The 12,542-nt window shown below is 43.5% G+C and overlaps 1 protein-coding gene across 1 annotated transcript in view; it reads right to left on the bottom strand.

Annotated features, from left to right (window-relative positions):
* Nucleotides 1–12,542, bottom strand: part of LOC144693984 (mediator of RNA polymerase II transcription subunit 12-like protein) — a 590,784-nt gene that overhangs the window by 520,379 nt on the left and 57,863 nt on the right. The window contains exons 4-5 of the mRNA XM_078564267.1: nt 2,437–2,628; nt 1,409–1,568 (exon numbers count right to left, since the gene is read on the bottom strand). Of these exons, the coding sequence (XP_078420393.1) occupies nt 1,409–1,568; nt 2,437–2,628 (352 nt within the window). The remainder of the gene's footprint in view (nt 1–1,408; nt 1,569–2,436; nt 2,629–12,542) is intronic.

The raw sequence follows: 12,542 nt of genomic DNA, 5'->3' as shown, positions 1-12,542 counted from the left end.
TTAGTTCCCAGTCTGGCAATACGTGGATTTTAAAATGCACATTCTTTGTTGTCCAAACTATCCATGATTTTGCCTATCCCCATCTCTGTAATGTCCTTCAACCCCACAACTCGGATCTCTGCACTCCTCCAAACCGGCTTCTTGTGAATCTCATGTTCCAACATCAACAGCTGTGCCTTCAGTTATCTGGGCCCTAAGTTCTGGAACTCACTGCTTAAAACTCTCCACCTCTCCAGCCCTCTCTCCTCCTTTAAGATGCTCCTTGAAACCTATGTCTTTGATCAAGTGTTTAGTCACCTGTTCTACTATCTCTTTATGCAGCTCAGCGATTTGTTTGATAACCTGGGGACATTTTCCTGTACTTTAATACATGAATGCAAATTGTTGTTGTCTGACATTCTAGTTCCTGTCTTTCAGAGTTCAGTTGCTAAATTTGGGTACGCTAACCTATACAAAGTGATGAATTAAGACACAGTTGATAAGGAATGTGGGATCTTTGTGTTTGTTAATAGATGCATAGAATACAAAAGCAAGGGAGTTAAGATAAACCTTTATAAGTCGCTAGTTGGACCTCAACTAGAGAGTGATCTGTCTAATTCCAGTCCCACTTCAGAACTTGATGATCACACATGGCTGCATTCATAATTCAGCCAAGCACGCTGATTATCAGCCCATAAATCCTTCCCATATGCCTGAGTGCAGGCAGTAAGAGCAGGAGAGTTTCCTGGTTAGCCACACTGCAGAAGGCAATGGCAAACCACTACAGTACTTTGCCAAGCCTAATCATGGACCAATCCAATGGAAGTCCCTGGTTGCCAATGACTTCTTCAGGCATGGCACCTTGAGGAGAAGGAGGAGGAGGAAATACTAGAGAAGGTTAAGAGAAGATTTAACAGAGGCGTTCAAAATCATGAGGGGTTAGATAGAGTAGATAGGGAGAAACTGTCCACCGATAGCAGGGTCAGAAACCAGGAGACACAGGTTTGAGTTAATTGGTAAAAGACAGTGGGGAGATGAGGGTATTATTTTTAAATATAGTGAGTTGTTAGGATCTGGAACGCACTGCCTGAAAGGGTGGTGGAAGCAGATTCAATAATAACTTTCAAAAATGATTTGCATTTATACTTGAAAAGGAAAAAAATTTGAAGCGCTATAGGGAAAGAGAAGAGGATTGGGATGCAGTGGAGATCATTTTCATAGAGTCAGCACAGGCAAGATGGGGTGAATGACCTCTGTCGGTGTTGTACGATTTCAGTTCATAAAGGACTCGTTCTGCTTAAGAGAATTATCATTTGCCATGGAAACGAGTTATGAGGAAAGCCAGAACTATAATATTCCCTTTCACATACAAGTGATCAGCAACTAAGCAATGACAGGGGAAGAAAAGCAGGTATTTTTACATTATTACCGAGGTTGGGATCTGTGGCCTGTCGCTTCTTAATCTTGGCTTCAGAAATAGCAGCATAATAAGCGCAAGTCATCTTTATCAGCCATGCCCCCCTCAACATTGGCACGGAATACTTGGCCAGGTAAGCAAAGGCTTCTTCCTTCTTGCTAAGGATGGGGACCTATGCAGAAAAAGAAAATAAATGTTTATTTGTAATGCGGTTGGTCATAACTGACCAGTGCTGCCCAGAAATACTGGCGCTGTTGAGAAAAGGCAGAAATTCAGCACCCCTACCACCCCACCCACCCCCTCCCCCCAAAAACCAAACCAGCCATTGTTTATCTAGCAACCCCTGCAGGAGATTTAATGTAGGTCCGATGAAGGTAGAATATGAGTCCAACAGCCTGCTTAAATTCATTGTCAATGTTCACAAACAGGGGTGGTTTTTTTGGACTTACTACCAGAGGGAGAGTTGCACCCATGGAATCACCACCTTCAGGATGGGAAGGACCACATGTGAGGGTGGAGGGGGAGGGGGAGGGCGAGCGAGAGAGAGAAGAGGTGGGGGGGGGGGGCCAAGGGACAGAGGAGACGGGGGTGCCGAGCAACAGAGGAGGGAGGGGATGCCAAGCGAGAGGGGTAGCGGGGCGGGGGGGAGCCGGGCTGGGGGGAGTGGAGGGGTGGAGGGAAGAGATGAGCATGAGGGAAGGGCCGCGGGAAGAGGAGGGAGCAGAGAGGAGAGGAGAGAGGAGACAGAGCACAAATTAAACAGAGTTCTAATTAAGGAAGTAACTATCCAAACTTTTAGTCACATCCACCATTGACCTGAATATCCTTTACTTCAGAACAAAAAAAATGAAATCTCAAATAGTTCTAAAGCACATATGGCAGATGCCATGAGTCCATCAACTTCTATTATTAAATATAGTTTGCTGAAATTTGCCAGCTCCAACTTAGATAACCCTTGATCTTACACACACACACGCATACACACATGTGCACACACGCGTGCACACACACACACGCACGCGGTATATTTGGAATCCTACCTTTTTGGCTAAAACCGTCAAAGGTTTATTTCCTGCAAGATCCGTGAACCAGATGTGAATTGCACTCTGGGAGCGAGCAGTCACAAGCCAGTAATTATCTTTGGCATTCACCTGAGGTTTCTTCTTCCCTGTGTCTTGAAAAGTGTTGAGTTTAAGCTTCTCTGCCAAGATGCTGCTAAAATAGGCCCCTATCTGTTAAGATAAAGCCAAGAAGAGAGTTAGATAGGGAGGGTGGGCAGTGTGGGTGATTTTATGTCATCACTTTGCACAGCATCCTATTTAAAACATTTTTTAACATTACTTCTTCCATAACTGGACTGAACTTCACATCAAAGGGGAGGGGAGGTGGGGTGGAAATGATGTTCAAACCCGAGTCACTCATGTACTGTTGGACCCATACAAGTACAATCTACTTGTATAATCAGCAAGGGTATAAACGACAAGAAATGGTAAGATACAGATTTGGCCCCTAATGGACATTTCACCCTTAAACATCAGATTAATTGGTCACTCTCCTCATTCGTGGCAACGGGATCTTGTGATGCACAAGACTGCCACGGCCTACTTAACAGTCACTGCAGTACAAAATAGTTAATTGCGTGAGATGGTTATGAAAACCAATATTATAAATGCACAGCTTTCACTGCAATGCCAGTGGGATCCAGGGGCAGAGGTACAAAGACATGGACTTAGAGCGGGGGGGTTGGGGTGTAGGATGGACAGACACTGGTCACCTATCTTAAACAGCTGTATCACACATAAGCACCCTTCATTACAGCTCTTCTCGTTTTGGAAGGAATGGGGTAAGAAATCCAACTCCATTTCTCCAACATGTTAAGAGTATGGCCTAGATTGACTTCCTTTCGCATCCTTTCAAAAGAGCTTTGCAGAGGAGGGAATAATGCCGCTCAACCAACCGGGGTTCTGACCCCAGTTAATTTTTCCAACTTAGAACCACAGAAAGGTTACAGCACAGAAAGAAGCCATTCAGCCCGTCATGTCTGCACTTCATTAAGATATTTTATTCGGACTGCTTGGGAGCTGGGGTGTAGGGAAGACAATACTGTTGTACCAGGATTCGGACACATAAGGGAGCTTAAAAAGAAATGTCGGGCAATATTCTTAACTGTAAACACCGTTATTATCTGATCAGGGGGTTTTATGAATTCAGCAGATCTGGCTTTTGCATTCCCCTCCCTTCTGTGGTGCTTGCTGTGGTAATTCTTCACCTGTGTGCAGACATAGTGAGTGGTGAGACCCTCTTCGATTGTGGGGAGCAGTACATACAAGCCAGATCCTAACCTACATCCTGTCAGCCATGGCTCAATTGGTAGCACTTTTGCCACCAAGTCAGAAGGTTGTGGGCTTATAGTAATTATGGTTTTATTTAGTGTGTAATGTACCTTTAAGAATAATACTGGTTAGGCAAGATCACATGATCTGTAGTAACCAATATCGAGAGTAGCACACGCTACCTCAGCAGTCACCGCAGAGATGGAGTTGGAGTTGAAAGCAGATGTGCAGTTGCTGCTGAGTATGTTGTAAATAAACGTAACCCAAGAAGTGTCTGCAGATCAACTCCATCACTAATAGTGCAACTCGGCCACCCGACAACAAACTGGCAACGAGAATAAATCACATCCGGCGCTGTCCCTCGCCCAGCGATTGTGAGTATCTAAGATAATTAAAAAGGGAGATATACTCACCAGGTATGCTGTCGCTTTAAGTTAAATTAAAAACAGGCCCCAATCAAAATGGTTGGGAAATCTCCAAGAGCACTCCTGACATTTAAAAAAATACCAAAATTGCAAGACCCCATAAGACCATAAGACGTAGGAGCAGAAGTTGGTCATTTGGCCCATCGAGTCTGCTCTGCCATTCAATGAGATCATGGCTCATCTGATAATCCTCAACTCCACTTTCCTGCCTTTTCCCCATAACCTTTGGTTCCCTTACTGATTAAAAATCTATCTCCGCCTTGAATATACTTAACGACCCAGCCTCCATAGCCCTCTGCAGTAAAGGATTCCACAGATCCTCAGAGAAGAAATTCCTCCTCATCTCTGTCTTAAATGGGCAACCCCTCACTGTAAGATTATGCCCTCTGGTCCTAGACTCTCCCACAAGGGGAAACAACCTCTCAGCATCTACCCTGTCAAGCCCCCTAAGAATCTTATATGTTTCAAATAAGGTCACCTCTTATTCTTCTAAACTCCAATGAGTATAGGCCCAAGCTACTCAACCCTCCTCATAAGAAAATTCCTTCATACCCCGAATCAACCTAGTGAACATTCTCCGGACTGCCTTCAATGCAAGTCTATCTTTCCTTAGATAAGGGGACCAAAACTGTTCACAGTATTCTAGGTGTGGTCTAACTAGTGCCTTGAATAGTTTTAGCAAGACTTCCCTATTTTTATACTCCATTCCCTTTGAAATAAAGGCTAACATCCCATTTGCCTTCCCTATTACTTGTTGAACTTGTATGTCAGTTTTTTGGGATTCATGCACAAGGACTCCCAAATCCCTCTAAGCTGCAGCTTTCTTCTGTCTTTCTCCGATTAAATAATATTCAGCTCCCATATTCTTCCTGCCAAAGTGCATAACCTCACATTTTCCCACATTATATTCCATCTGCCAAGTTTTTGCCCACTCACTTAACCTGTCTATATCCCTCTGTAGACTCTTTGTGTCATCCTCACCACTTACCTTCCCACCTATTTTTGTATCATTCCCAAATTTGGTGGTAGTACATTCACTTCCCTCATCTAAGTCATTAATATACATTGTAAATAATTGAGGCTCCAGCACTGATCCCTGTGGTACTCCACTAGTTGCAGGTTGCCATCCTGAAAATGCCCCCCTTATCCTAACTCTCCATCTTCTATTAGTTAGCCAATCCTCTATCCATGCTAATATACTACCCCAACACCATGGGCTTATTAAATAGCCTTACATGTGGTACCTTATCAAATGCCTTTTAGAAATCCAAATATATTACATCTACTGATTCCCCTTTATCTATCCTGTTTGTTACTTCCTCAAAGAATTCTAATAAATTTGTCAGGCGTGATTTCCCCTTCATGAAGCCTTGCTGACTCTGCTTGGTTAGATTATGTAATTGTAAATGCTCTGCTATTAAATCCTTTATAATAGTCTAACATTTTCTCAATGGCAGATGTTAAACTAAATGCCCTATAGTTACCTGTTTTTTGTCTCCTTTTTGAATAAGGGTGTTACATTGGCCATTCCCCAATCCTCTGGGACTTTTCCAGAATCTAAAGATTCTTAGAAGATTACTACCAGTGCATCCACTATCTCTGTAGCTACTTCCTCGAATATCCTAGGATGCAACCCATCAGGTCCAGGGGACCCATCGGCCTTTAGCCTATTAGTTTCCCTAGTACTTTTTCTCTAGTGATAGTTGCATTTATTTCCCCCCCTCTTTTGCCCAATGATTATTCAGTATTGGAATGCTATTAGTGTCTTCTACTGTGAAGACTGAAGCAAAGTATTTATTCAACTCCTCTGCGATTTCCTGGTTCCCCATTATTATTTCCCCAGCCTCATTCTCTAAGGGGCCTATGTTCACTTTGGCCTCTCTCTTCCTTTTTATATATTTAAGGAAGCTCTTACTGTCCATTTTTTATATTACTTGCTAGCTTACCCTCAAAGTTTATTTTCTCCCTCTATTATTTTTTGGTCATCTTTTGTTGGTTTTTAAAACTTACCCAATCCTCTGGCTTACCACTCTTTGCCACATTGCATGACGTTTACTATGCCTAACTTCCTTTGTTAACCATAGTTGGTTTATCCTCTTCCTTGAATCCTTCTTCCTCACTGGGATATGTCTTTGTTTTAAGTCATGAACTATTTTCTTAAGCATCTGCCATTGTTGATCAAACATTTTTTCTGCTAAAATCCTATCCCAGTCCACTCCAGCTGACTCTGCCCTCATTCCTTTGTATTTACCCTAATTTAAGTTTAGCACAGTTGTTTCTGACCCAAGTTTCTCACTCTCAAACTGAATGCTAAATTATACCATATTATGGTCACTGTTTCCTAGGTTTTACTCTGAGAGCATTTATTAAACTTGCCTCATTACACTTTACCAGATCCAAAATAGCCTGATCCCTAGTTGGATCAACAACATATTGCTCTAGGAAACCATCCCGAATACACTCTATGAATTCTTGCTAGTGGCTACCTCTGCCAATTTGATTTTCTCAATCTACATGAAGATTAAAGTCGCCCATGACTTTTTACATGCCCTCATTATCTCCTTATTTATTCTCTGTCCTATAGTATAGCTACTGTTCGGCGGCCTATAGACTACTCCCACCAGCGTCTTCTTCCCCTTGCTATTTCTTACCTCCACCCATATGGATTCTACATCTTCCGATCCAAGATCCTTTCTTGCTATCATACTTATTCCAACTTGTATTAACAATGCTACCCCACCAACACGCCTGAGTGAGAATGCACAAGACGGGTGAGCAAAACAAAAGAAAGAGAATATGTACTTATATTGCAAAATAGGCAGCAGCCCCACAGGCTCAGTAGGTTAGAGAAACCGGCACGCAGCTTGCAAGTTAGAAGTGGGGGGGTGGTGCTCAGGCCAGAGAGCAGTGCTGCAGTTTTGAATTTTAAAGAAACCCTGCAGAATCGCCCTGAAAAGGGAGAAGAAATCGCTGCTGTGTTTTTTTACCTAACAGGAACAAAGTTTTACAGAGTTAAAAAAGGCCCACGATCGCAGGGATCCCGCCAAAACTCAAAAAGCACGGGAAACACAGCAGAGAAAAGCCGAGGCCTGCAGAGATAGCCCAAGTAAAAAAAACGGTGACTGCTCTTAAAGTGGCAATACATTTAAAGTGCTGAATACAAGAAAAATGGCTATGGACACAAAATTAGAAGAGATCCCAAAGAGCGGGCAACTCTGCCAAAAGGAATGAGACACCCCAGAGAGAGGGCAACTTTGTGGAAGGCAATAAGAGACCCCAGAGAGAGGGCAACTCTGCGGAGGGCAACAAGAGACCCCAGAGAGAGGGCAACTCTGTGGAAGGCAACAAGAGACCCCAGAGAGAGGGCAACTCTGTGGAAGGCAACAAGAGACCCCAGAGAGAATGCAACTCTGTGGAAGGCAACAAGAGACCCCAGAGAGAGGGCAACTTTGCGGAGGGCAACAAGAGATCCCAGAGAGGGGGGCAACTCTGCCAAGGGCAACAGGAGACCCCAGAGTGAAGGCAACAAGAAATTGACAGCTGAAAGAACAGTTGATTGTCCTTCAAGGTCAAATGCAAAAGGAATGTGTCACCATTCAGCAACATGAAGAAATGAAGACTGTTTAAACAGTAGAATGGAAGCACAGCAGAAGAAAGTCGCAGGGGGCTCAGGGGAAGCTATGGTGATCAGAGAGGGCTCACAAGAAGCCCTGGGAGTCGTGTATAGCTGGATACAGCCAGAGACAGGAGTTCGGCTAAACTCCAAGGCAGTGCCAGCTCAGAGAAGCTAGCTGCTAAGCAAAGAGCTGAAGAATCAGCTAAATGAAGCCAAAGAGACTTTGGAAGCAAAATTCGCATAATTTCCCAAGAAGCAGACAGATAATGAAATTTTGGGAGACTCAGCCACTGAGCTCAGACCAGTTGAGCTCGCATCCGAGAGAAGTCTGGCCAATAGTGAATGCGAAAAGAAGGTAGAGATTAAAATCTGTGCTAGAAAGACGGCGGCACATAGAAATAAGATACAGAAATGCTAATAGGGCATTCACCCAGTTGAGAAGAAAGTGGGAGTCATAAGAGAGGGACCTGCGCCCCTAAAGAACGCCTCAGAGCTCAAATCTTTCCGAGGAATGATCAACTATTATGGGCAGTTCTTACCCAATTTGTCTACAGTGCTGCCCCACCCCCTGCATTTTCTACTCAAAAAGTACCAACGTTGGTCCTGGGAGGTGCCCCATAAAGAAGCTTTCATAAAGGTGAAACAATTTTTGCACTCGTCCAATCTATTCGTGCATCCTGACCAGGTGAAGGGATTAATGCTGACATGTGATGCATCTCCCTACGGAGTGGGAGCAGTGCTCTCTCATCAGATGGATGATAACACGAAACAGCCAATAGGGTACGTATCAAGAACGCTCACCACGGCGGAAAAGGGATGCTTGCAAATAGAAAAAGGTCTGTCCATCATCTCTGATGTCAAGAAATTTCACCAGTACGTACATGACCGCCATTTTACAATCATTCGGCCCACAAACCATTGTTAGGATTGTTTAGTGAGTACAAGGCTATACACCACCCATAGCCTCAGCAAGAATACAAGGATGAGCTTTAATTCTGGCAGCATACGAATACACTTTCGTACACAGGCCTGGCATTTAAATCACAACCGTCAATGCCTTTAGTCGTTTGCCCTTACAAGAAAATGATGAGCACCTCCCAGTTCCACAGGAACTTGTTTTACTGTTAAATTTCTTAGGTTCCTCGCCAGTATGTGCTCAACAGATCAGAGACTGGACAAGTCAGGACCCAGTCTTATCTCAAGTATGAGAACAAGTGCTATGGTTGGTCACAGGAGCCCACATCTGACGAAACGAAACCATACTTCAACAGAAGACATGAAATAACCAACCAAGATGGCATCTTATTGCGGGGAGCATAAGTAATAGTTCCTCCAAAGGGAAGGGAGCCTCTTTTAGTTGAACTATACAGTTTCCCAAATTTCCCAAATGAAGAACATAGCACATATCTATCTGTGGTGGCCAGGGATGGATGGCGAAAGAGAGAGTATGGTAAAGCATTGTGTGTAATGCCAGCAACTGGAAAAGTTCCTGGGAACAATGTTTCTGCTCATTGTCAATGTCCATTCAAAATAGTTGGACGTATATGAGGTGAAGTCACCAACATCGGCCGCTACAATTGAGAAACTATGTCAGAGTTTTGCCATTCATGGACTACCAGAAATAGTCGTTTCCGATAACAGTACGGCGTTTACGAGTGCTGAGTTTCAACAGTTTATCTGCCTCAATGGTATCACATGTGAAAACTTCACCGTACCACCCTTCCTCAGACGGACTGGTCGAAAGGGCGGTTCAAACGTTCAAGGCAGGCATGAAAAAGCCAACTGGTGATTCCTTGGCTACCAAGCTAGCACGCTTTCTTTTTCATTACAGGACCGCCCCTCACACAACAGGTGTCACACCTGCGGAGTTATTGTTGAAACGCCGTCTCAGGACGAGATTGAGGTTAATAATGCCAAATTTAGAGGGGAAGGTGGAAAGGAGTCAGGGAAGCCAGAAAACTAGATACAACTGGCACAGTCGTGAGAGGAAATTTACCGTGGGAGAGCCGGTATAGGTGAAAAATTTGGGGAAGGACCAAAGGAATTACCAGGTGGAATAAGTGCGGGGACTGGACCTCTATCTTACCACGTGGAAGTGGAAGGCCAGATTATCCATAAATATGTGGACCAATTAAGAAAGAGAGAGACAAACCACCCAAGATTTGTTTCCACCAGCGATCATGACCGGGTCTGCATTTCCTGTTGACGATACACAACCCAGGAACGACATGTCTTATGTTCCTGTAAGCGTTGAGGATACAGGACTGCAAGTGCCCACCGAAGCACCTGATGTTCCAGCAATCCCGGAAAAGGAGATCCAAAACAAAAACAGAATTACCTGGAAAAACTCAGCAGATCTGGCAGCATCGGTGGAGAAGAAAAGAGTCGACGTTTCGAGTCCTCACGACCATTCAACAGAACTGGAAAAGGAGATGCCTGACAAAGAATCTGAAGTTGTGGAGCTGTGATGTTCCACACACACCAGGAAACCACCTGAAAGACTGAACTTGCAAATTCCTTACCCAGTGTAAATATTATGTTGTCTTGAAAAATATGTACTTGTAAATATATGTATAGCCAAGTTAAAGGGGGAGGAATGTAGTCATTATTGTTTTATTTAGTGTGTAATATACCTTTAAGAATAATACTGGTTAGGCAAGATCACATGATTTGTAGTAACCAATACGAGAGTAGCACCGGCTACCTCAGCAGTCAGTGCAGAGATGGAGTTGGAGTTGAAGGCACATGTATAGTCGCTGCTGAGCATATTGTAAATAAACTTAATGTTTCCACCCTAAGAAGTGTCTGCAGATCAACTCCATCACTAATAGTACAACTCGGCCACCCTACAACAAGGTTCAAGCCCGACTCTAGGGCTTGAGCACGAAAATCAAATCTGGCACTTTGGTGCAGTGCTGAGGAAATGCTGCACTGTCAGAGATGCAAGGCCCCATCTGCCCTCTCAGGTGCACGTAAAAGACCCCACGGCATTATTTTGAAGAGGAGCAGGGGAGTTATGACCAATATTTATCCCTCAATCAACAGCACAAAAAATAGATTATCTGACTGGTAACACACTGCTGTGGCTTTGTACATGTGATTTCTAATCAAACCAGCAAAGCAATTTAATACTCTTATTTTGGTAAAGTGGGAAAAAAGCTTGCATTTGTATAGCACTTAATCAGGTCGTTGGGATGTTCCAAAATACTTCACAATCGCCGAAATACTTATGCTTCTGAATGATGTTACAACGATGTGAGCAAAAACAGCACACAACACATAAGCAAGATCCAATAAACAGTCACCAGAGATAACCTGTTTTTAGAATGATGGCCAGAAAGGAGAACTCACTGTTTATCTCAATCATTTACGTCCACCTGAGCAAACAGGCAGACTCCCCGTTTAATGTCTCATCTGAAGCACGTAAAAGGTCATGTGCTCAAGCCCTGAGAGCTCCAGTCCTCCAACCCAATTCAGAGGAGATAGCGTTACCCACTAACACAAATCCACTGCAGAATAGTCATTCACTGACTGAAAATTGTCAGTTAGCAAATTACTGTGTCAAAACAAAATGCCACAGATATAGGTCAATGCACGTCTAAAGCAATTCACTACTGAAAGCACAAACATTTTGACATGAAATTAGTTTTATAAATGAAGGCATTATGAAAACCAAAAAGGAAACAATTTTCTTATAAAAAGCTCCAATTTCATTTTCATAGACCCCGGGGGTGACAAATTTTTTTTAAAATGGCGAACCTTGACAAGAAGCAAAGACACATTAAGGATTGATTGCAAACCTCACAAGGGACTTCCGAGCAGGGTGGTGGAAGTAATGGTGCTGCAAGTCGTGTACCAGACAATTAACAATTTCAGGTGTCGCGAGTAGGGAAGAGATGGTCTTTTTCTGGATGGAAAATCTTAGGTAGGTTAAAAATGAACAACTTCTTGATTTGAGAGTCAGAGGCCCTTCATGACATATAATTAATGCCATGTGTTGTAGGGTGGCCGAGTTGTACTATTAGTAACGGGGTTGATCTGCAGACAACTTTCTAAGTAGAAACATTAAGCTCATTTACAATATACTCAGCAGCAACTACACGTACTTTCAATTCCAACTCTATCTCTACATTGTCTGCTGCGGTAGCCCGCACTATTCCCCCATTGGTTACCACTGGTCATGTGATCTTGCCTAAGAAGTATTATTCTTAAAGGTACATTACACACTAAAAATCATAATTATCACATTCCTTCCCCTTTAACTTGGCTATAGATGTTATGCTTACAAGTACATATTTTTCAAGACAGCAAAATATTTACGCTGGGTAAGGAATTCACAAGTTCAGTCTTTCAGGTGGTTTCCTGGTACATGTGACACGTCGCAGCTCCCCAACTTCAGATTATTTGACAGGAGCCTCCTTTTCCGGAGTTGCCTGAACATCAGGTGCTTCAGTGGGCACTTGCAGCTCTGTATCCTCAACTCTTACAGGAACATAAGACATATCAGTCCTGGGTTAACTATCTTCAACAGGAAACGCTGACCCCTTCATGGTCACAGATTTGGCCTCTCCCTTCCTTAAATGGTCCACATGCTTATGGGTGATCCGGCCTTCCACATACACGTGATAAGACAGTGGTCAAGTCACCGCAATTATTTCACCCAGTAACCACTTTTGTCCTTCCCCGAAGTTTTTCACGTATACTGGCTCACCCACGGTAAATTTCCTCTTGCGACTATGCCAGTCATGTCTAGTTTCCTGGCTTCCTTGACT

Source organism: Cetorhinus maximus, chromosome 19 (genome assembly GCF_964194155.1).
Source record: "Cetorhinus maximus chromosome 19, sCetMax3.hap1.1, whole genome shotgun sequence".
Lineage (NCBI taxonomy): Eukaryota > Metazoa > Chordata > Chondrichthyes > Lamniformes > Cetorhinidae > Cetorhinus > Cetorhinus maximus.
This window is presented reverse-complemented; position numbering and strand designations above follow the sequence as displayed.